Source organism: Zeus faber (genome assembly GCF_960531495.2).
Source record: "Zeus faber genome assembly, chromosome: 17".
Lineage (NCBI taxonomy): Eukaryota > Metazoa > Chordata > Actinopteri > Zeiformes > Zeidae > Zeus > Zeus faber.
In genome coordinates, this window is record NC_137204.1 from 5,054,066 (window position 1) to 5,076,440 (window position 22,375).

Here is a 22,375-nt window from a genome sequence, read left to right on the forward strand (position 1 = left end):
AAAATGAGCGGACAAAAAAAGCGCAAAATTGACAGCGAGGGTCGGATTTTCAACAAAGATTGGATTGCAAAATAATTCTTTACTGATTACAATCGATTACGGCTCATTTTTGGAGTTAATGGGGAAAGCCGATGATTTTCTCGAGCTGAAAGACGCACACAGGCTTTGTGATTTGGCGTTCGCTGTGGACATACTGGCACACATAAATGAGCTGAACCCGAAGCTACAAGGGAAAGATCAGTTTGTATCTGACATTTATTCAAACCTGAATCTCCATTGATCTCCAGTCTGACTCTGTCCTAAAGGAGAAGTTCAACTCCGTCAAACTGGATACATTTTATGCTTCACTGAATGAGACAAAGTTTTCAAACATCCGACAGCTGGCACAGAAGATGCTGGTGTAATTCAGCTCTACCTATGTGTGTGAGCAGACAGACGTTCAGTGTGATGAACATCAAAACAATCAAAACACACCACAGAGCCCAGCTTACTGATGAACACCTGAGCGCTGCCCTACGAATTTCCACAACGAAAATGGCACCAGCTTTTGATGCGCTGGCAAAAAAGGGTGACCAGCAACACTGTTCTCATTGAATCCATCAATGGTGAGTTGTTGTATTTTTTATTTAAAAATGAATTTATTAATTAAAAAATGGGATAAGAGGAAATAGTTTTCACATATATTTTACACTTTATGCTTGCTCATTTTTCACCTCATCTGCTAATGGTCTGGCCTGCCGGTCAGTTTTAAAAACAAAATGTGGCCCTCGAGCCAAAAGGTTTGCCCACCCCTGCTCTGCATAGTCATAACAGCCAAGGACCATAAGGCAAGTTTACAATAGATTGGGTGCATTCTACGATGCGAATATGGACCAAAATCAAGAGTGGTTTCATGAACACCAGGATGGACTCAATAATCGACCATGGCCTCCCTTATCATTTGATTTTAACCTCATCTAACCTTTATCAGAAGTTCTGGACTTCATGTGAAGTACTGTACATTCACACAAAGTTCTACCTCTTTCACCTGGAGGTAGAACTGAAGGCTTTTCTTCTTGAAGAATGCTATATCCCACTACACACCATTCAGGAGTGTATTCCACTGTTCTGAAGGTCAAAGGGTATTTTGTCCACCCCCTGTCTTTTTTTGTTTTAGATTATTGACTTATACATGACCCACATAGTCTTCAAGATGACACAACATTCAGGTCCTGATGCAGAGATTGATTCTCAAAACAATTGCATGACCACCACCATATTTTTTCCTCCTATGGCCAATTAACATCAATTACAACAGATATCTTCAAGTTAAACTTTTGATTAAACTGTCCATAGATTGGTTGGTTTAATGTTCCTTAACTCTTGAGGATCATCCGGTTACTTTTGCAAACTTGAGACAATCATTCATGTTCTTCAAGTAAGTAATGATTTTTGCCATTGCTACTCAGCCATGAATAGCCTTTTGTCCCTCTGATGGCGGAATCATGAACACTGACTAGCCAAGATGACCTGCAGATCCGAGGATTTTGCCGGATGATTTGATCTCTTGGAAGGATTTTGGATGTTAGATTTACTACTGTTTAGTTAATTAGGGACGGGTATAACTTATTCTAATCTGCCCTCAAATTACAGGCATTAGGGGAAAACAACAGCAAAATAGACTAGTGCGCCAAAAAAACAAAAAAACAAAAAAAAACAACTATATAGGATCTCACCAATATCTCTGCACAGTCACTAATGCAACTCAAGCATAGGCAACAGTAGACAGGAACATTAGGAAATGTAGCCCAGTCGTTTTATCCTCTCTCTCCCAGCCAGGCTTGATTCAAATTCAATAAAACCTAAAATCAGTAAAGAGGCTCAATACCAATAACTTTTTACAAGGTGGTTTCTTGCTGATGGGAATATGCCTGAATTTACTTTGACTCTAGAGTAATGGAACTAACCAAATTAGCAATTAATTTCTCAATTAATTTCTCTCAGGATCACTTGGAAGATGGTAGAAAAAAATGCCTTATTTGCTTTGAAAGACCGTGAAGAGAAAAACTGTCTTTGGGTCACAAGAAAGAGTAAGAATAACTGCTCCAATGTAGTCACAGTAATTTTAGATACCTTTTTCTTTAAAGAAAATCCTTCTCTGCCTCTGTAGTTTGGGACGGTGCTCAATGACAGGGTTGATAAAGGTCACCTGAAAATATAATATGTACATAATAAGAAACATCAAAAAGCCGATGTCGATTTCAATATCTATAGTGGCAAACACGATAACACCGGTGACCGTGGCAACCCTACTTGCTGCCTAATATATCCCACCCCTTGACAGATGCCATTGGAATGAGCTGATCCATGTTATTCACTTCACCTGTGAGTGGTTTTAGTGTTGTGGCTGATTGGTGTATGCTCGTGCTCTCTTATAATGCGTGCGTCATGACGCATGGCTCGTTTGCGGCTACTATAACAGAGATTTATGCCAGTGCGGGAACTGACTAAAGGCTAAATGTTGGGAACAAGAACCTCAATGAAGAGCATGCCCTGGGGCTCCAGGGAGAGACACATGCCATGTCGCTGGTTGTCAAGGAAGTCCTCCAGACGCAAGAACTTGACCCCACACAAGGCCCGCCAGTCTCTCCAATACAGAGCGATTTCCAATTCCCGCGACTATAGGAAAACACAAAGACATTTGAGCGTGAATTAGGACCTCATGCTCAGACTCCCCTTTCCCAGTTAGACCAAAGGACAGGCAGCTTGAAATATAGCTGCATATTAATGAACAGAGGATTGTGGAGACTCTACTTTGTGCACGCTTCAGGTGTACCAGATGACAAATGTCACGCAAGGAACTAAAAAGAGAATCACAATATCTGCTCGGTCCATCTCTCCCAAATGCCCATTAGCCAAGTGCTCCAATAAAAGCAAAGACACAATTAAAGTGAGCTTTGATAGTGCACTATTGGGTCCTGCACACGTCATTGATTCCTGTGAAAAACAAAGTTACTGTTTTTCCTCAATTAGTGACCGGGGCCTTTTATTTAGCTCAACTGCCGAGGGTACCAGGCCTTTATTGGAAGCAGGCTTATGTTAGATCTAGGCTTTTATACTTTATCCAATTCCCTCCCCAGTATATTTGATCTTTAATATAAATTTTAAATAAAACTTCTGTCTGAGTGCCATGCCATGCAAACACATGTATGGTGAAAAAAAGAGAGCTAGTAGCTACCCTAAAAGTCACACTTGTGGTGGTAGCTGACCGGAGAATTGCAGTTTTCAGAGTTCGCCTTGAATGCACCACTTCCTGCTTGAAGCGCTAGAGAGCGGAAGCGATCTGCTATGCAGCAGTAGGAAATTGAGTAGATTAAATAACACTGGAAACACCACTGCAGCTCCGATCAGATCTTCCCTCGGTCTTTATTTGAGGCAGGCTTGTATTTGTTTGTGTGGACAACGCACCCGGCATTTATTAGAGGCCCGTTTTTTATTTGACTACCGGTTTATATTTGAGGAAATACGGTAATAAGGTTAGCTTTTTAGGTCTAACATATTCTACTAAGAATTGTATTGAATGAGGTTTGACCACTGTCATTGATTTTGCATAAAGAATATGACATTCCATGTTGAATCAATATCCGCCTACTGACTTCCAAAGTACACGTCATGATCAAATCTGCGAGGTGCACATTTATGAATCAGACCCAATATGTGTGCAAAAATAGGCTGCAAGTACTGCTGATTAGATACAGTAGGCTGGAAGTTATGCCGTCTGTGCCTTTGTTCTGCCAAACAAAACATACTTTTAAAAATGATTTTGTATTTTGCTCTAATTAAACTAAAGGCCACTGACCCTTTCCAGTTCAATGCTGAAGCTCTGGCCCCAGGCCTGTTTTCCCAGCTGTCTCCAATGAGTCCGCCCCACTAATTTGTTGTCCACCTTCAATACAGCACTGATTTCAGCTGAGACAAATATACAAACACATAGGTCAGACCTCATCAGCAGAAAAGCCTGTGAAAAGTTTAGTTACAATAACTTTGGCAATTATATAACTTTGAATGGGATATTTTGAATTAAAAAGAAAAAATGAATGCATTTTGCATTATTGATAAGCATATAATTTGTTGCAAAAATACTAAAGGAACGTTTCCTACTAAAATACTAAAGGAACGTAAAATACTTAAGGAAGGTTAAGCTCGACAGTCAACTCACAAGAAAGTTCATCGGCCTTAGAGGTTTTGCCATTGGTACCTCGTCCTGAAAAGCCAGCCCTCATCTTCAATGACTTTCCTTCTGAGGGGCTCCCAGGGGTGTTTGAGACATTGGCTAAGTGGCTGTGGCCTGGTACACTCTCCAAGAGGTCTTGGCAGCCCATCAAACACACTTCTAGCCGTCCTGAAGAAAGACATTTCTGTTGTGTGCATCTTTGCTTATCTAAACATAAGCTAGATTCTACAAGGTTTCAAAAGCATTGTATGCAGGGACCTAAAGTGATCTTGCTGTAGGTCAAATGACCTTGCATACGGCAATTGTGCTTGTTATTTTGAAAGAGGTTATTTTTTAAAAGTATTAGAATACCAAAGATAATTATCAAGGTAATGAATGCAGTTTAACTGTCAGTGGCAACCTGTGAGGCTGGCCGGTTTGAAGAGGGAATAAGAGGAAATGGAAGAAGTGTTGGAGAGTTCTGTAGGCCCATTGTGAGCGATGGGAAGCATTCCCTGAATCAGTTCCCGCTTTATGGAAGCTTTTTTTGGATGATCTCGGGGAAGCTCACTTAAACGCCTTTCCAGAGAAAGACGCAACAGGTTCACCTTTTGGGAAGATTCTTGCATTCTTGCTTGGGCCTAAGGGGTAAAGAAAAATCAAATACAAAGTACAAATAAAAAACAAAAATAAAAGTCACCAGCATGGCAACAGTTACCATATTATTAACATACCCCTTACTGCCAGCTGGTGGCCATCGTTGCTCACGCTTACCTCGGCAAGTACCCAACGATCTTGAATCCTTCCGCTCCTGAGCTGTTTTACTACATTCTTTGCCCCCTCAACAACTGCTGCTTCAATCTTCAGATGATGCCCAAGTTCAGCTACCCGGAGTTCCAGAAGGCTGATCATCTCCAAGGAGCGACCTCAAGGTAAGGAAATCTGTCTTATCGATGACCTTATCACATCCACAAACTTTGACTTCAGCTCAGCTAAATTACAATTTTCTAAATGCACCAAGGTCCACTGGTCGTGGTGAGGGTATTGAAGTGTTTTTTACAAATCATCTTACCTGTGTTCCGTTTAGCATTGCCAGTATGGTGTGCAGTTATCTACTGACATCCCAATCCTGCCAGCAACTTTCAGATCTATAGTCTTCCATCATACTCAGATTGATTGGATTATTATCGTGGGCGATTTTAACATCCTCCTTGATGATCCCTCTAGTTCTCTTGCCACTGACTTCCTAAACATATCAAAATCTTTTAAGCCACACATTTCCAGCTCCTCACATAACCATAGGCAGACCCTTGATCTTGTTTTTATTCTGGGCTTGACACCACTTTCAACTCAACTGTCACTCATCAGAAGCATAGAATACACTCTTGCATCTTTAAAAACCATTTTGCAGCTAGATTTTCTTCCATTTTCTCTGATGTGGCAGACTCACCTCCCCACTTCCCCCATTTAAACGACTCCGTTAACTGGTTTAATGATCTCTGCACATCAATTCTTGATGCAATTGCTCCATATAAACAAGACCCATCTCAATTATTAATCCTTCTCTGGATCAACATCGATAACACCAGGCTCCAAAAATATAGAATGGCCAAGCGTAGATGGCCAAAATTCCAAAATCAATATCCATCAACTGCATAGGAAGCAGTTATTAATTACACTCAATCAGAACATCAAAGAAGCGAGAGATGCTCCTTAGACTCCTCCAGCCTAATCAGAAATAACAAAAAATAACCCGAGATTCCTGTTCAACACCATTTTTGCCTTATGAATCCAGCCCCTCCCCCACTTATCAATTAACAACTAAAATGTTTTTTTTGTACTTTTTTGTAAACAAGTTCAAGACTCTCCAGCCCAATTTAAACCCAAATGTTTTGTGCTACGTTCCTGGCGGATGCAAAACATTATCAAAGTTCACCCCTATTTCCCTGCAAAAACTTTTATATATTGCATCTCACTTACACCTGTCCTCCAGGCCGATTCACATCATCCCCACCAAATTTCTTAAGGAAGTCCTTCCGGTCATTGGTCTTAGTCTTCTTACCATCATTAACCATTCCCTCTAATCTGGCTTTATACCTGACTATTTTAAGGCGGCATGTGTACAACCACTTACCCAAAAACCCACCCTTGATTCAGCTCAATTTGATGGGCCACCCATTATTATAGTCTCATTTCTAAACTTCAATTTCTCTCCAAAATCCTTGAAAAAGTTGTTGCTGTATAGCTCCTCGAGTTGGTGGAACACACACACACACACACACACACACACACACACACACACACACACACACACACACACACACACACACACACACACACACACACACACACACACACACACACACACTACTGAGTGTCCTCCTCCGCCCATCTCCTCTGGGCAGTCACTCAGGGGTCAATGCTCAGACCTATACTGTTCTCACTAGACACCGATCAGCCACAAATATTGAAACCACTTGCTTAAAATTGTGTAGGTCCCCCTCGTGCCGCCAAAACAGCACTGACCACTGTCGAGGCATGGACGCCATGAGACCTCTGAAGGTGTCCTGTGGTATCTGGCACCAAGACATTTGAAGCAGATCCTTTAAGTTTCTGGCCGGACAAGTCACAGCGGGAGCGGCCTTAAGCGCAGATCAAGACTGTGAATGAAAACACGGCAACTGGCACTGCTTTGCCTCCGCCTCCTCCTCATTCCCTGCCCTTGCCCCAGAACACACCTCTCCAAGTGGCACCTGAACAGGATGGAGCAGCGCGAGGCAGAATCCCGGACGCCTTTCGCCCTGGAACAGATGATGGACAATGCAGGAACAAGCCCTGAAGTTTCAGGAATGGTGAGGGTGTGCGAGCTTGACCAGGAGGTGCTCCGGGAGACCGAACAGGCCATCCAGGTCCTACTCCGGGAGAGCACCAGACCTGGGGGAACGACCGCCACCCCCCCATTCCCCCGCTACAGAAGATGATGGGGGAGGATGATCACGAGGCGTTCTTAGCCAACTTTGAACTGATGGACGAGGTGGTTGGCTGATCAGACCGCGAGCAGGCATGGCGGCTCGTTCCCCTCCTCTCGAGAGAAGCCTAGCTGGCGGCGCATACCCTACCGTCGGAGCAGCGGATGAGCTACGCTGTCGTCCAGAGAGCGGTGATGGAACAGGTCGGGAGAACACCTGAGGGCCACTGCCTGCACCTCCAGTCACTCCCCTAAGACACCGCAGGCCGGCTGTTCCTGCACATCCAACAGCTCCTGGACGCTGCCCAGCGGTGGCTATGACCGGAGGAGCGCTCCCCGCACCAGATTGTCGAGGCAGTGGCCACCAAACAGTTTGTGGACAATCAAGCGCAGCTAACTGGGTGCGTTGCCACTGACCAGCCTCCCTACAAGCTGCCATAGCCCAGGAGAGGGGCCCACCTACGGGCCCGCGCCTGGATATTGCGTAGGAGTCGTCGCGGGACCGGCCGGTACCAGCACCACGGACCTGGCGGCCATCACCATCCTCCCTTCCGGGTCCCCAGGAGGCCCACCTCCCGCCCCTTCCCCCGCCAGAGGAGGGATAGCCACCAGCGGGAGACCACCTTCTACCCCGCTCCCCAAGATTCTTCCAGGGTGGCACGGACTTGGGACCACTGAAAGCTGGCCAGATGCCTGGGCAGGTATGCTGGCGATGCGGGCGACCCGATCACAACTTCCAGGACTGCCCAATCATGAGGTCGGCAAGGTCATTCGGGTCTCCGGTCCGCTGTATCCCTCCCCCGGTCAAGAAGGGGCCTACCGTGTGCTGGTAAGGTGACAAGGGGAGGTAGACATCAGGCTTTGCTGGACTCGGGCTGTTCGCAGACGATGATTCAGCAACACCTATTTCGACCTAGGGCTTTGGTAGAGGCATCTTGGGTGGATATTTGTTGTGTGCATGGGGATATTCACACATATCCGATACTGTGGCTCTAAATTCGCTATAAGGGAAAAAGGCATATGGTAAAGGCTGCTGTTAGTTCCCCCCTGTCGCCCCCCTAATTGTTAGTCCCTAAAAGCCGTCAGGGTTTATTCTTTCAGGTGGCTCATTATAACCCGATGGCCGGTTACTTAAGACACCAGAAAACACTGATGCGGAGGCCCGTTTCGATTGGCCAGACATCTGTGCGGACATGAGGCGGCGCTGTGCTGTCTGTCCCGAGTGTCAGCTGGTTAATCCACCGGCTATTCCCCGAGCGCTGTTGAGGCCTCTCCCTTTAGTCGAGAATCACTATGGATCTCATCGGGTCATTATACCACAGTGCTTGGGGTTATCCATTTGTGTTAGTCTTAGTGGACTACGCAACCCGATACCCAGAAGCAGTGACGCTGCGCAGTGTTACGGCGAAAAATGTGGTGCAGACGCTGTTTCAGGTCATCTCCTGGGTTGGGATTCCTAAGGAAATCCTCACCGACCAGGGCACTTTGTTTATGTCACACACACACACACTGCACAAACTGTACAGGTTACTGGGCGTCCGCTCAATTTGGACCAGCGTTAACCACCCAGGGACAGACAGCCTGGTCGAGCACTTCAACAAAAAATTGAAAAACATGATCCGGAAGTTCGTCCACGATGACAGCCAAAATTGGGACACATGGCTGAAACCCCCTGTTGTTCACGGTGCGTGAGGTTCCCCAGTCCTCCACAGGGTTGTCCCCCTTCGAGCTACTGTTTGGCAGGAGTCCTTGTGGGGTGCTCGACCTGATTAATGAAAGCTGGCAGGAAGGTCCCAGCACCAGTAAAAACAAGGTCCAGTACATCCTGGACCTGAGAGCAAAGCTACGCACATTATGGCAGGAAGCACGGGAGAACTTGCTCCAGGCCCAGGAACGTCAGCGCAGCCTGTACGACAGGGAGGCTCAGTTAAGACAATTCTCACCGGGAGACAAGGTGTAAGTACTGCTCCCTAAGTCCTGTGGAAATGATTACTGAAGTGGCAAGGGCCCTTTGTGGTCACACGACGCAGGTGTGCCCGTAGCACTGGCCACAGCAACGATTGAAAGGGTCGAGTTGCAGCCGGAGGTTCCAATGCCGGCAGATCACACCACGGCCCTCTTAAGTGACCATCTCTCTCCCGGCCAGAGCACGACCCTTGGCCGACATGTTCTCTCCCCTCCCTGGCCGTATGCCTCTCATACTCCATGTGGAGACGACCCCGGGAATGAAGGTGCGCTCCCGGCCGTATCGCCTGCCCGAAAACAAACTAAAAAATAGTGCAGGCGGAATTCGAGGCCATGCTGGACATAGGGGTAATAAAGGAATCTACGAGCGACTGGTCAAGCCCCATCGTGCTAGTGGGTAAGCCTGATGGGTCCGTGCGGTTCTGCGTGAATTACCGGAAGGTGAACACTGTGTCAAAGTTCGATGCCTACCCGTTGCCCCGCGTCAACAAGCTTCTCAACTGGTTAGGTAAGGCTCGTTTTTTTTTTTACGAAGCTGGATTTAATCGAGAGCTGCTGACAGATTCCCTTGTCCCAGCAGTCCAAGTAAAAGTCAGCCTTCTCCACTCCGCAAGGCCTTTACCAGTTTTGAGTGCTTCCGTTCGGGTTGTTTGGTGCCCCCCCGACCTTTCAGAGACTGATGGACCACGTCCTGTATCAGCACACAGCATTTTCCGCCGCATACTGAGACGATGTGATTATTCATAGCAATACGTTGGAGCGGCGTCTGCAGAGTGTGGACACAGTGCTAGCGTCCCTCACCACCAACCCAAAGAAGTGCGTGGTTGGGCGGAGGGAGGTTGAGTATCTGGGGTACCACTTGGGGGGGGGGGGGGGGGGGGCTGCACCTACACTGGGTGTCATGACATTCGTGACATTTCACTGCATACAGTGGGGCAGAAAAGTATTTAGTCAGCCACCAATTGTGCAAGTTCTCCCACTAAAAAAGATGAGAGAGGCCTGTAATTTTCATCATAGGTACACTTCGACTATGAGAGACAGAATGGGGGGAAAGAATCCAGGAAATCACATTGTAGGATTTTTAATGAATTAATTGGTAAATTCCTCGGTAAAATAAGTATTTGGTCACCTACAAACAAGCAAGATTTCTGGCTTTCACAGACCTGTAACTTTTTCTTTAAGAGGCTCCTCTGTCCTCCACTCGTTACCTGTATTAATGGCACCTGTTTGAACTCGTTATCAGTATAAAAGACACCTGTCCACAACCTCAAACAGTCACACTCCAAACTCCACTATGGCCAAGACCAAAGAGCTGTCAAAGGACACCAGAAACAAAATTGTAGACCTGCACCAGGCTGGGAAGACTGAATCTGCAATAGGTAAGCAGCTTGTGTGAAGAAATCAACTGTGGGAGCAATTATTAGAAAATGGAAGACATACAATACACTGATAATCTCCCTCGATCTGGGGCTCCACGCAAGATCTCACCCCGTGGGGTCAAAATGATTACAAGAACGGTGAGCAAACATCCCAGAACCTGCAGAGAGCTTGGACCAAAGTAACAAAGGCTACCATCAGTAACACACTACGCCGCCAGGGACTCAAATCCTGCAGTGCCAGACGTGTCCCCCTGCTTAAGCCAGTACATGTCCAGGCCCAAATACCAGCAACAGTGTGTGAAAACCTTGTGAAGACTTCCAGAAAACGTTTGACCTCTGTCATTGCAAACAAAGGGTATATAACAAAGTATTGAGATGAACTTTTGTTATTGACCAAATACCTATTTTCCACCATAATTTGCAAATAAATTCTTTAAAAATCAGACAGTGTGATTTTCTAGATTTTTTTTTCCTCATTTTGTCTCTCATAGTTGAGGTATACCTATGATGAAAATAACAGGCCTCTCATCTTTTTAAGTGGGAGAACTTGCACAATTGGTGGCTGACTAAATACTTTTTTGCCCCACTGTATATATGACTGCATGGATATTTATGGGACAAATAATTTCTTGAACTTGATAAGACTGCCGCGGTCGCAAACACATCAAAACCCAAGTCTAAGAAGGAGGTAAAACAGTTTTTGGGGCTGGCCGGGTACTATAGTAGCTTAGTGCTGGAATTTGCAGCACAGTCCAGCCCCTTGACTGACCAAACTCAAAAAGATGTTCCAGATCCAGTCCTGTGGTCAGAGCCGTGCCAGCAGGCATTTGGGGGGGGGGGGGGGGGGGGGGGGATTCGGCTGTCGGCCGGACAGCACCCGACCTAAGTGCGATGGTGGGGATATGTGGCGGGCCAAGGGGGTGTGGTCAAGCCGCCGCTGCAGACTCCCATCCCGGGGCCGCTCAGCTGCTCCGGATAAGGCGAATCAATGCAGGGATTCCACTGATTTGTCCAATCCCAAAACCAGGAAGTTATATATGGTTTGTTGCCCCCGCACTGAGGATCGGCGTGCTTGTGGGACATGGTACCAGGCAAGACAAGCCCGCTATCCAAGCCGCCGGACATGTCACAGCTGGAGCGCCTATAAGCGCAGATCTAGTGGACTATTTCCATAGTGGCCTGCAAGCCTTTCATTTATCGTTTTGGCTCACAAGCACATTTTGTTTAAAGACCAGTGCTGTGTCAGAACACACCCTCAACACTAGCATTAACTTTTTGAGCAATTTGTGCTACAGTACTTTTCTGTGTGATCGGACCAGACGGGCTAGCCTACGCTCCCCACGCGCATCAGTGAGCGTTCGGCGCCCATGACCCTGTCGCTGGTTGTATTAACCATTGCATAACAAGGACACCCTACAAGTCCTGCTGTTTTGGAGATGCTCTGACCCAGTCATCTAGACATCACAATTTAGCCCTTTTCAAAGTTGCTCAGATCCTTACGCTTGCCCATTTTTTTTGCTTCCAACACATCAACTTCAAGAACCGACTGTTCACTTTCTGCCTAATATGTCCTACCCGTTGACAGGTGCCATTGTAACAAGATGATCAATGTTATTGACTTCACCTGTCAAAGGTTTTAATGTTGTGGCTGATCGGTGTGTATATGCTTCCTCTTGGTCTCCTGTTCAGCTGTTTCCCTAGCATCTCCTACTATTGTTATGCTGATGAAACACTGCTGTATTTCTCTGTAAAACCAACCCACCTGAATCACCTTACCATGCTTAAAGTTTTGTCAGGGATGAGTTGAAGATTGTGACATCCAGTTCTTAATGGCAAAAACAGGTCTTTGTGATTGGCCCTGATCACTTTGGCAATAAGACTCATCAGCCACCACAAAAAACCTTGGCATTATTTTTGACCAGCACCTTAACTTTGATAACCACATAAACAAACATGTTCAGACATTTTTTCCCCCAATTACGCAATATTTCAAAAATCAGACCCATGTCATCACCCATCGACCCAGGACTATTAATCCAGACCTTAATCCCCCCCCACTTGGATTACTAAAATTCCCTATTCACTCGCCCCAACCAATCTTCCCTGTCACACCTGCAGCTGGTTCAAAATGCTGCTGCCAGACTGTACCACAACAAGCAGATCCCACATCACCCAGATTCGTGCCTCCTTTTTATTTTTAGAATCAATTTCAAAATTGTACTAATCACTTTAAGAGCTCTGCATGGCCTAGCCCCTCTGTACATTTCACAGTTGCTGACCCCGTACTCCTCCAGTCAGGCACTAAGATCAACCAATCTAGGCCTTTTATCTGCCCCCTCGAAATAAAAAGGTGACCTTGCTTTCAGTGTTTTAGTTACCTCTATATATCAGATCAGCCTAATCTGTTGAGTTTAAGCAGCTCCTGAAAACCCATTTTTTTGCCTTTTTATAAAGCCTTACCTTTGTTGTTGTTGTCCGCTCTGTACTTGGCTTATATTTTAGTATGTAATATAGAAACAGAAATTCTCACCATCTACAGCCTCACGTTCTCCTTCTCGGGCTTGGGTGACTTTGATGATTTGCATGCGGAGCAGCTCAATCTTAGTGCGACTGTCTTGTAACATCTGCTGGGCTGTAAACAGCAGCTTACGGTCCTTCAAATAGAGTGGATAGGTTAGGTGGATATGTCCTATATTGGATATTTATCCATTTACCTAAAAATTAAGAGGTGAAATGCCATTTCATATTTTAAAATGAATAAAAGACTTGCTAAAAAGTTGCACAGTTGCATTATAACAGTGGAACTACACAGTGTACGGGCATGGTATACATGCCGTAAGTGCATTCTTCCTATTACATCCATGTTAATCCACTGTTGGAGCTACACTGGCCATGTCAGCCATGCAGAATTTCTGTACTTTTGCAGTTTCCTTTTCAACTCCACGAGCCATTTCCATAGAAACACGAGATAAAACTACAAAGAAATGTTTTGTAAAGAGTGCAAACTATTTAATTACATTTTATGAGCCTACATTACACCAGAGACCTAGAGCTGCTTTCGGATTTGCTTATTGATCAAGACCCCTTTAAAATAAAAAGAACATACATATGTAATACATGGAAGTAATGAAATACAGTACAAACAATACATACATGTCTTACTGACCAATTTCAACAATTACAGTTGAAGCTCAGTTAAATTACATAAAAAGTTATTTATGGCAGACTAAAACTAAAAACAACTTAAAACATTTGAGATACTTTTTAACTGGATAACAGCAAGACCTTGTTTAACTTAAAGCGTCTGCAGAGATCAGAGGACATCGTGAGACAGTCTTAACAAGATCAACACATTATGAAATTTCTAAACAACATTTAGTAAGAAATTATTAGTCAGATTTAATAGATTATTGGTAAGATTTATTTTTAAGACATTAATTAATCACGCATTGGTGGTATTTCAGACAAAGCTTTTTATCAAACTGATGATTTAAATCACTGTTTTCAATATTTGTCCTGTCAACGACATCGAGTTGTGTTTTTTGCCTATACAAATACTTTTTCTTAAAAAAAATATAATTTTTTTTATTAAATCAGGCTTAGGCCACTAAACCTGCCTTCTCTTTACCCTAGAGGCTGTATATTTCTGGAAATATTTAAACATAATGTCTTCAACAATTTGTCATCCTCTTGTAATAGATATAAAAGTGTTCACACCTTGATAGGGCTGCTGGTGAAGGTCTGAATAAAGTTCTCAGCTCCCTGCCGGACTTTGATTTCCATGGTAAGATGTTTTTTCAGGATGTGAATACGGCTGGTTAAGGGAGATGTGGCCTCTTCCCACTGACAAGAGTCTGGTGACATGTCATCTCCCTCTAGGCATCCAGCACCTAGAGGAAAATATTGGTATGTTTGTCTTGGAAGGGGCTACAGTGGCGCAGGAGGTAGAGTGGGTCATCCAGTAATCAGAGGGTTCAATCCCCGGCCCCTCCTGGCGGCAGGTGGAAGTGTCCTTTAGCAAGACACTGAACCCCTAACTGCTCTCGATGAGCAGGTGTGCAACTTGCATGGTTGCCGCCGCCAACGATGTCTAAGTGTGTGTCTTAATGTGAGGCACGTGTTGTAAAGCGCTTTGAGTGGTCGCAAGATTCGAAAAGTGCTATATAAATTGCAATCCAGTTACCATTTGAGACAGCTCATTTGAGGGTCGTCAATAACAGATGTGACACTGCCCCCAAGAATACGCGTAACGTTATACACCAAATCCGTAGAAGTATAAAAGCAAACAGCCATGCGAACATCTCTGGACAACACCTGTGCATGTTCGCTTACGTGCAGAAAGAGAAGCATAATTCAGCCTTCGTGACAACTAAGACATCTGTCTTTAACTGTGGTTCAAATGCATCGGATTATGCGACATCCAAAGTGAAATAAATATAGATGCAAATGTGGAAAAAAATAATAAAAAAAATAAAAAAATGGCAGCTTGGTACCTGAAGTGCCATCTTTCTCTGTTGTCATAGCTCTGGCATTGAGCTCATGTAATTCCCAATGGAGCTGCTCCAGTTTGCGGCTTGAAGCCCTTAGCTGGCCTTCCACATTAGCCACAGATTTGTGGTTTGTGACAGCCCGCCGCAGCCTCTCAGCAGCCTCCTTTATCTTCAGCTCCTGTTGGATCTTCTGCCTTATTACTGAACGTGCATCTTCAAGCCGCTGCTGAAACTCTGGATCCAGAATGTCTCCGCCAGTTAAACCTTGCAGATAGCTGCCCTGAAGTTGGATATGAAACAACAGCCTTCTTAAAAAACCTAATTACCAAATTTATGGAGAGTACACACAATTAAGAGCTGGGGTTGAATCAGAGCTGAATCAGATTCTTATCGTAAATTCATCATAAATATTCAAAACATTAAGTCAATTTAATAGCCTAACTGATTTAATCTTGAATGCTCTCCCATCAAGGCTACGGTGTAGCAACTTGGTAGAATATGTCAAAAAGGCTCTCCAGTGCCCATATTAGGAGGTGTTCTGGGTTGTGGGACGGTACGTCAGGTAAAACAAGTGCAGATGTGTTTAATAATGAAATGGGCACAGTTTTTTTTTTTGTTTTTTTTTTATTTACGCATTCTTTACTGTGAATACTGTAATGATGGGAAGCAAGCCCTTGTAATTATTTCAGAGCGCTTGCCCACATTTCTGGGGCATTTTTTATTAACAAATTTCCAACGCTGTGTCTTTTGTTAACAACTGCCTCCTTAAACTTATATTGGTCTTTTCAGGTAGTATCTGCAGTGGGTCATGTTTATTATGCTCTAGTGATGAATGGAGCCAGTTTTACTGCTTCGATAACATTTGACCAATTGTACTTTCGGCTTCCTTGTCAGAGCCATTTATAAAAAATTTAAAAAGAGACATTTGCTGTCCAGTGATATGATGGGAAGCACCTTAGAACTATTTGCACTACATAACTCTTGAATTAACCATTGTGGAGCATTCTCTAATAATGTCAGATTTTTGTTATAAAGCAGATGTTTCAAGGACCTACTGTGTTGCATTAGGTTTCTAGTAGGTATGGATGATTACTACAAACTTTCTTGATAACATTATATCTTAAAGTGTTGTCCTTGCAAAGGACAAAGTGCTTTTTCAAATAATGTTTTCATGTGTACAGTGCTATGAAAAATTTGCACCCTTTGACTGTGTATTTTGTAATTCATTCATAAAAATGTCTATTTCTTGTTCCACTTCCATGCAGAATAAAATTCATTCTGTACAGCAGAAAGAAAAGACGTTAAATATATTCAAAACAAATTTGTGGCATAAGAAAATACAAAAAAAGTCCCAGGGTATAATGCTTTTTCAAAGCACTGTATATGTAAACAGAGGTTTTTGTCAGATTCTGTCATTTTTTATTTTTTTTTTAAGTGTACGATGGGAGGAAAAGCCAAAACCTGTTCAATTCCTCACAATAGTGCAGTTTAGAGTCAATTGTTGTACAATATTGTTAGACCAAATACGGATATTTTGTGATATCAAGAAATGTGTTTGCTTTCTTAAAAACACAAAACAAAAAGAACCTAGCAAATGTTGGTAGGTCTAATGTAAGTAAAATATTAGGCTGGCTCAAGTAGGGATGTACAAATTACATGACTTAAATAACAGAAATCAGCTTACAAAAATAATTTCAACATGTAAAATGGATAAACAAAATATGCCAAGCATTTTATAACTCAATAGTGTCAGATATACCTGAGGAGGTTAAGTATATTTAACAAAACCATGTAAATCCAGACTCCCCACCCCCTCAGTCATACACAAAGAACATTACACTAGTTATTTGCGGCAGACTACTACAAAAACAATAACACCTTTGAACTTTTTTAAATAAAACAAATAAAAAATCGTAAATATAAACATACCGAAACCATTCCATTAAAGTGGCCCTAAAACCGTGAGCCCACTGAACCATTGCATCCTAGTTTTTTGTTTTTTTTGAACAGGATGGAACAGTCCCTTAACTCAGCTGTCGCTCGTTTCATACATGTAGGAAACAAACGAAAAACAGATCTAAAATAAAAACAGACACGGGAGCCGGGAACCAGTGCACGCGCACACCACTGTCTGGAGAAATATATAAAAAAAAAATAAACACCTCTGCTCCAATTCTGAGATAGGTTTGTTTTGTTTTTCATTCAAGTAAGAAACTGATTTAACAAATTTAATAAGATAAACCTTTATTAGTCCCACACAGGGAAATTTACATTGTTCCAGAAGCAAAAAGGGGACAGCAGAAATATAGAGCATATCAAGGTAAGCACTATAAAAAATATAAAATATTTAGAAAAGAAATAAACACCATAAATAGGAACCAGAGTACTAAGTGTATTGCACATATCTTGACACATTGCACATCAGGGATTGCACTTTTTTTTTTTTTTATAAATATAAAAAATTGCACTTGGATTTTTTCACAAGTGTGTGTATGTGTGTGTGGGGGGGGGGGTTTACTGGCTGCGCTGTTGGTTATACAGTCTGACAGCCACAGGAAGGAAGGACCTGCGATAGCACTCCCTCCCACACATTGGGTGAAGCAGCCTGTCACTGAAGGAGCCCTCCAGTGCCATCAGAGTCTCATGCAGGGGGTGGGATTTGTTCCCAATGTGCAAATTCATGAGGAATGTGTCTGGGCCCAATGTGCAAATTCATGAGGAATGTGTCTGTGGCGCCCGTGATTTGCGCTCCGCCTTGCTCCTCCCTTTGCTTAGAGTGGCAAAATCTCTAGAACTGGAGCTGGGGGTCCATGTGCCTTTTAATGTTTTTTTTTATTTTGAGCACCTGCCCCCCTTGACATCTCTGCACGGGCCTATAGAGCAGAGAAGTGAGATCCGATCACCAGTGGTTACTCAAGAGCTCCGAGCAGAGGGCGAGAGCCCCCGCTCCTCTCTTCCCGCTCCAGAACATGGTAAAATTCACCTAGACCGTTTCAATGCACTTTTTCCTGGCGGGTAAGAAGAAAAGAAAAGAAAAAAAAAAGAAAAAAAAAGTCCACCAAAGTCCATCGCCAATTTAATCGGAAATCTGCCCAAGCTATATGTTGACAAAATTTACTAGGGGAAGAAAAATTTAAAAAAAGACAAACTAAAGACATTTCCTGTATATATTTTTATTTTAATAAGTACACAATATAATTTCAGTTAGTTTTCTTTTTTTTGTCTAGTTTAAACTAATATGTTTATTCTCACATCTAGTTTTCATTAACTGTACACATATGGTGATAGTTCTGAAATAGTTCTTAATTATACCATGGCTGTATCCAAAGATTTTTTGAGCTACAATGAACGTATCACTTCCGACATGCATTACAGTCCTTGAACACTTTATCCCTTCCTGCTTGGAGCACTTTCAACCGAGACTAGAGCCATGTCCTGTCTTAGTTCTGATGTAAAATCAGAGAACCACTAATCCACAGAGCCACTAGTTAATCGATCGCTGATAGTGTCGTTCTCTGATGGATAGAAAAAAGACTAAAATGTGTTGCCCCACCCCCCGCCTCCAAATTTCCTCAAACAACTTGATTTGCCATTGTCTCTAAAACAGGTGCCTGTGCTGTGATGCATGCGCAATTGCACACGTGAGTTAACACATGTGCAGCGTTATGGTTTTGACTGTGACAGCAATATTTAATCAGTTATGAAACATTTTTTATTTATTTTCAGGAGCACGTTTTGCTGTCCCTATTTTTTGAATGTTTAAAAGTGGTTGCCAAAGGGGGCAACCAGAGTCCACAAAATGGTTGCCAATTGACTGAATCTGGTTGCTGAGGGCAACAGTTACTGTTGAGCCCTGATTTTTACCAAAGTGTTTTGAAGAATATAATAGCATATTGGTGGAGACACTTTAAGTGACTCTTTGTTCTTTAGCAGCAGTCTATTATCTTGTATCTAATGTATTCATTTTACAAATTAACACATTTCATTAAGCGTTTGTGGAGTGGCTGATGAGTTGCATTTACTCATCCATATTAAGTTTGATAAATACATGCAGAATGCATAGCAATGAATTAATCTAGTTTAATGGCATTCACTCAATGTACCTTGTATAATTAACTCAAATTAATTGAGTCTATTGTAAATGAATAAATTCAGTATCTCAGAATTTAATTAATTGGGTTGCTTGGAACCATTTGACAGATTTACTTTTTAAAGTTAATCCAGCATTACATTTTTTGAGAGTAGGACCTAGGGAGGTCTTAACAGCTCCATGGGCTTTTCAAGGCAAGGCATACAAGTTCGGTGTTCTCCCCTTTGGTCTCTCCCGAGCCCAATGCACTTTTACAGTGCGTGTAAATACAGCCTCAGCTCCCCTCGTGGACTCAGGAACAGGAATGTATTTCTACCTTAAAAACACATACTCACTCACCACCCCCCCGCCCACCCCCCAGTTTCCTCTCGCCTTCCCAAGCAATTCCAAATTACATGTTGCATGGGTCGCGTCACGTCCTGATATTTTCAAGCATGTTTGACAGCCAGATGAGGGTAATATGTAGTCTGAACAAGGCATAAAGCCCTCTGAGCTTGCTGAGGACTTTCGCTGAGTTGCACAAGGATAACAGAAAAGTATTAACTTTGTTCTAAGTAACAGGGGCTTTCATATAGGACAGTGTGCACTGCGGTCACTGCTTGGTTTAGCCCAGATGCAACATTCACAGCCTGTGCGCATTTGATTACTAGGCGACCGCCGGGGTTTTGTAATCAAGAAGAGAAGGACGTTTCTCGTACTTGAAGTTCTTAGGGGAGAAATGTACTATACACTTAAAGGAAATATAATTATGTACCATACATATAAAAAAAAAGTATAATCATTATCCTGACTATATGCTATATGAATAAAATAAGTGTGGAAAAAACACTCAGGACCAACCTAAAACAGGAACATGTGTGTACGCTTCAGAGGCGAAAGATAAATTACAGCCATGTGCCGAGCATGTGTGTACATTTCAGAGGCAAAAGATAAACACATGCCCAAACAAGGTAAGGAGTGCATGGAATGAAATGACAACGTGTAGAAGATGGATCCAAAGAGCAGAGCATATAAGTTGTAGCCTGAGCCAAGAAGAGCAGCTTTTCTGCAGAACTGCTCAGGCCTTCAACTTACTTGTTTAAAGTTCTAATAAAGGTAATTTTGAAGTGTATTCCCTGGTTTCCTGATCTCTTAATTTGTTAAACGTCTTTTTTCCAAAATATAGATTGGCGTCACAAACAGGATTGAAGAAAAAGAACCAACGCCGCTGCTGAACCGCAGGTCGGGGTCCAACGCGGGTCACACAGAGAGAGTGAGAGAGGTTTCAAGCACCTTTAATTTACATCTGTTGATGGAGGGACATCTATTAATCTACATCAAAACAAGACCAAGCAGAGTTAAAAACATAAATAAGAAACACACTGACAAATAATATAAGAAACTAAGATAAAATAAAACTGCTTCAAAAGTGAAGCACCAACAAATCCTCCTGAACGGAACACAGCACTCCCCTGATTCCCCAGGTTCTCATGAAATCGTCCATTTTATCTGTCAATTTGACAAAGTTCAAATTCCAGCAGTCCTGCTATCATCAAGGTGGGATCCACTGACCAATGACCCTGCATACATTTTTCCCCTTGTTTTCCAGATCGATCATTTTGCTGTTCCTACTACCATGTTTATAAGTCTTTGTACATGTCTCTTTTGCACAGAATATTGGGGTCCGAAAATTAAAACTTTGAAAGAAAAGCCCTCCCCTAACTACTGGAACTATTCCTTTGACTGCTTGAATAAACCCTCAAGTCTAAAGCACTGGATAAAAAGATGCTGGATTGTCTCTCTGAGGAGAAAGGACACCCCTCCCCGGTGCTTGGATCCAGGTGTGCCACATGTCTGTTCGTAGCTATCGCCCTGTGTAGAATCCTCCACTGGAGGTCACCTGTCCGTTTATCAACTGTTGTACAGGTGCCTCCAGCTGCCTTTCAGTGAAGAGCCTGGGCCAAAAAACTCAAACCACCTCGACGCCGTCATCCCTGCCAGAGAGCGCAAGTGTGACACTTTAACCCAGGTGTAGTAGGTAGCTTTCTTTCCTACTGACTCCAACTCCCCTAGCACTGGGGTTGTGAGGGAAAGAAAACTCCCCACCTCCTCCTGCCACTCCCCAGCAGCTGAATGTCCTCTCTTAGGCACCTAGGTGGAGGTAGTACTATAAATCTGTGCCACAAGATCGAGGCAACCAAGTTGTTGGCTACCAGAGTTCTCCCCCTATTTGACAACTGGGGTAGCAGCCATTTCCATTTAGACAATCGGGCACACTTTTCTCCATTGCACCCTCCCAGCTCCTAATTTGGAAAGCATCACTTCCTAAACACGCCAAGGAATTTCAACCCTTCCCTCTCCCACCTGAGACCTCCTGGCAGACTGGGAGCTATCCTGCCCTGCCATGGTCCCATCAAAAAAGCCTCACTCTTCTCTCAGTTAACCGTTGCTGAGGAGGCTACTCCATATATTTTTATGCATTCATTGAGCACAATTATATCATTTTCATTTCTGATTAGAATATTCACATCATCAGTATATGCTGACATGACCAAATGTGGGCTCTGTGTTAATCCAGGTCCTTGTTAATTAGGATCCCCAAATAGCCCCTAAGTCTGTTGGCCAGGACCATAGACAGCAACTTATAGTCTGCACATAGCATAGCAGGGCCACTGGTCTCCAGTTCTTTAGGAGCGCCAAATCTCCCTTTCTTTGGCAGAAGAGAAAGGGCTGCACGTCGACAGGATGTGGGCAGTGAACCCGTCTCCTCACACTCCAGCAACACATCCAACAGGTCTGATCCTAAAAAACTCCAGAAATGCTTTAAAAAGTCTACAGGTAGTCTGTCTATGCCTGGTGCTTTCCCTGGCTTTAGCTGCATTACTGCAATTGTTAGCTACTCCATGGTGATGGGAGCATCCATGGCCAGACCCTCTTCCCGGATCAGCTGAGGCAGGCCTTGAAGCAGTTCTGTGGAACATTCCTCATTGCACCCCTCCACCTTGTAGAGGGCAGTGTAGAAATTGACTGCGTGCCTCCTCATCTGAGCTGGGTTTGTGGTTACAGTCCCAACTGGCAGGTGAAGACAGGTCATCGGCTTCCTCTCAGAGACGGTCTCTCCAGATTCAAAAAGTAGGAACTAGGTGCATCTACAGTATGTCTCTAATGCTTAAAAACCATGCCCTCACCATTGCCCACTTTACCCTCTCATTTAAAAATAGACTTAACTCCTGTCTTTTCTCCATTTACATTTAGTCATTTAGCAGACGCTTTTGTCCAAAGCGACTTACAAGGGAGAATAACATTCAAGCT

General features: G+C 43.5%; 1 protein-coding gene across 1 annotated transcript in view; it reads right to left on the reverse strand.

Annotated features, from left to right (window-relative positions):
* pkn3 (protein kinase N3) overlaps nucleotides 1-21,469 on the reverse strand; it is a gene marked incomplete at both ends in the record, with an annotated part of 49,990 nt that extends 28,521 nt beyond the window's left edge. Inside the window, 10 exons of the mRNA XM_080018328.1 lie at nucleotides 2,113-2,188; nucleotides 2,515-2,658; nucleotides 3,839-3,948; nucleotides 4,199-4,381; nucleotides 4,614-4,833; nucleotides 4,967-5,118; nucleotides 13,035-13,158; nucleotides 14,222-14,394; nucleotides 14,998-15,274; nucleotides 21,428-21,469. Of these exons, the coding sequence (XP_079874454.1) occupies nucleotides 2,113-2,188; nucleotides 2,515-2,658; nucleotides 3,839-3,948; nucleotides 4,199-4,381; nucleotides 4,614-4,833; nucleotides 4,967-5,118; nucleotides 13,035-13,158; nucleotides 14,222-14,394; nucleotides 14,998-15,274; nucleotides 21,428-21,469 (1,501 nt within the window). The remainder of the gene's footprint in view (nucleotides 1-2,112; nucleotides 2,189-2,514; nucleotides 2,659-3,838; nucleotides 3,949-4,198; nucleotides 4,382-4,613; nucleotides 4,834-4,966; nucleotides 5,119-13,034; nucleotides 13,159-14,221; nucleotides 14,395-14,997; nucleotides 15,275-21,427) is intronic.
* Nucleotides 21,470-22,375: the final 906 nt, after the last annotated feature.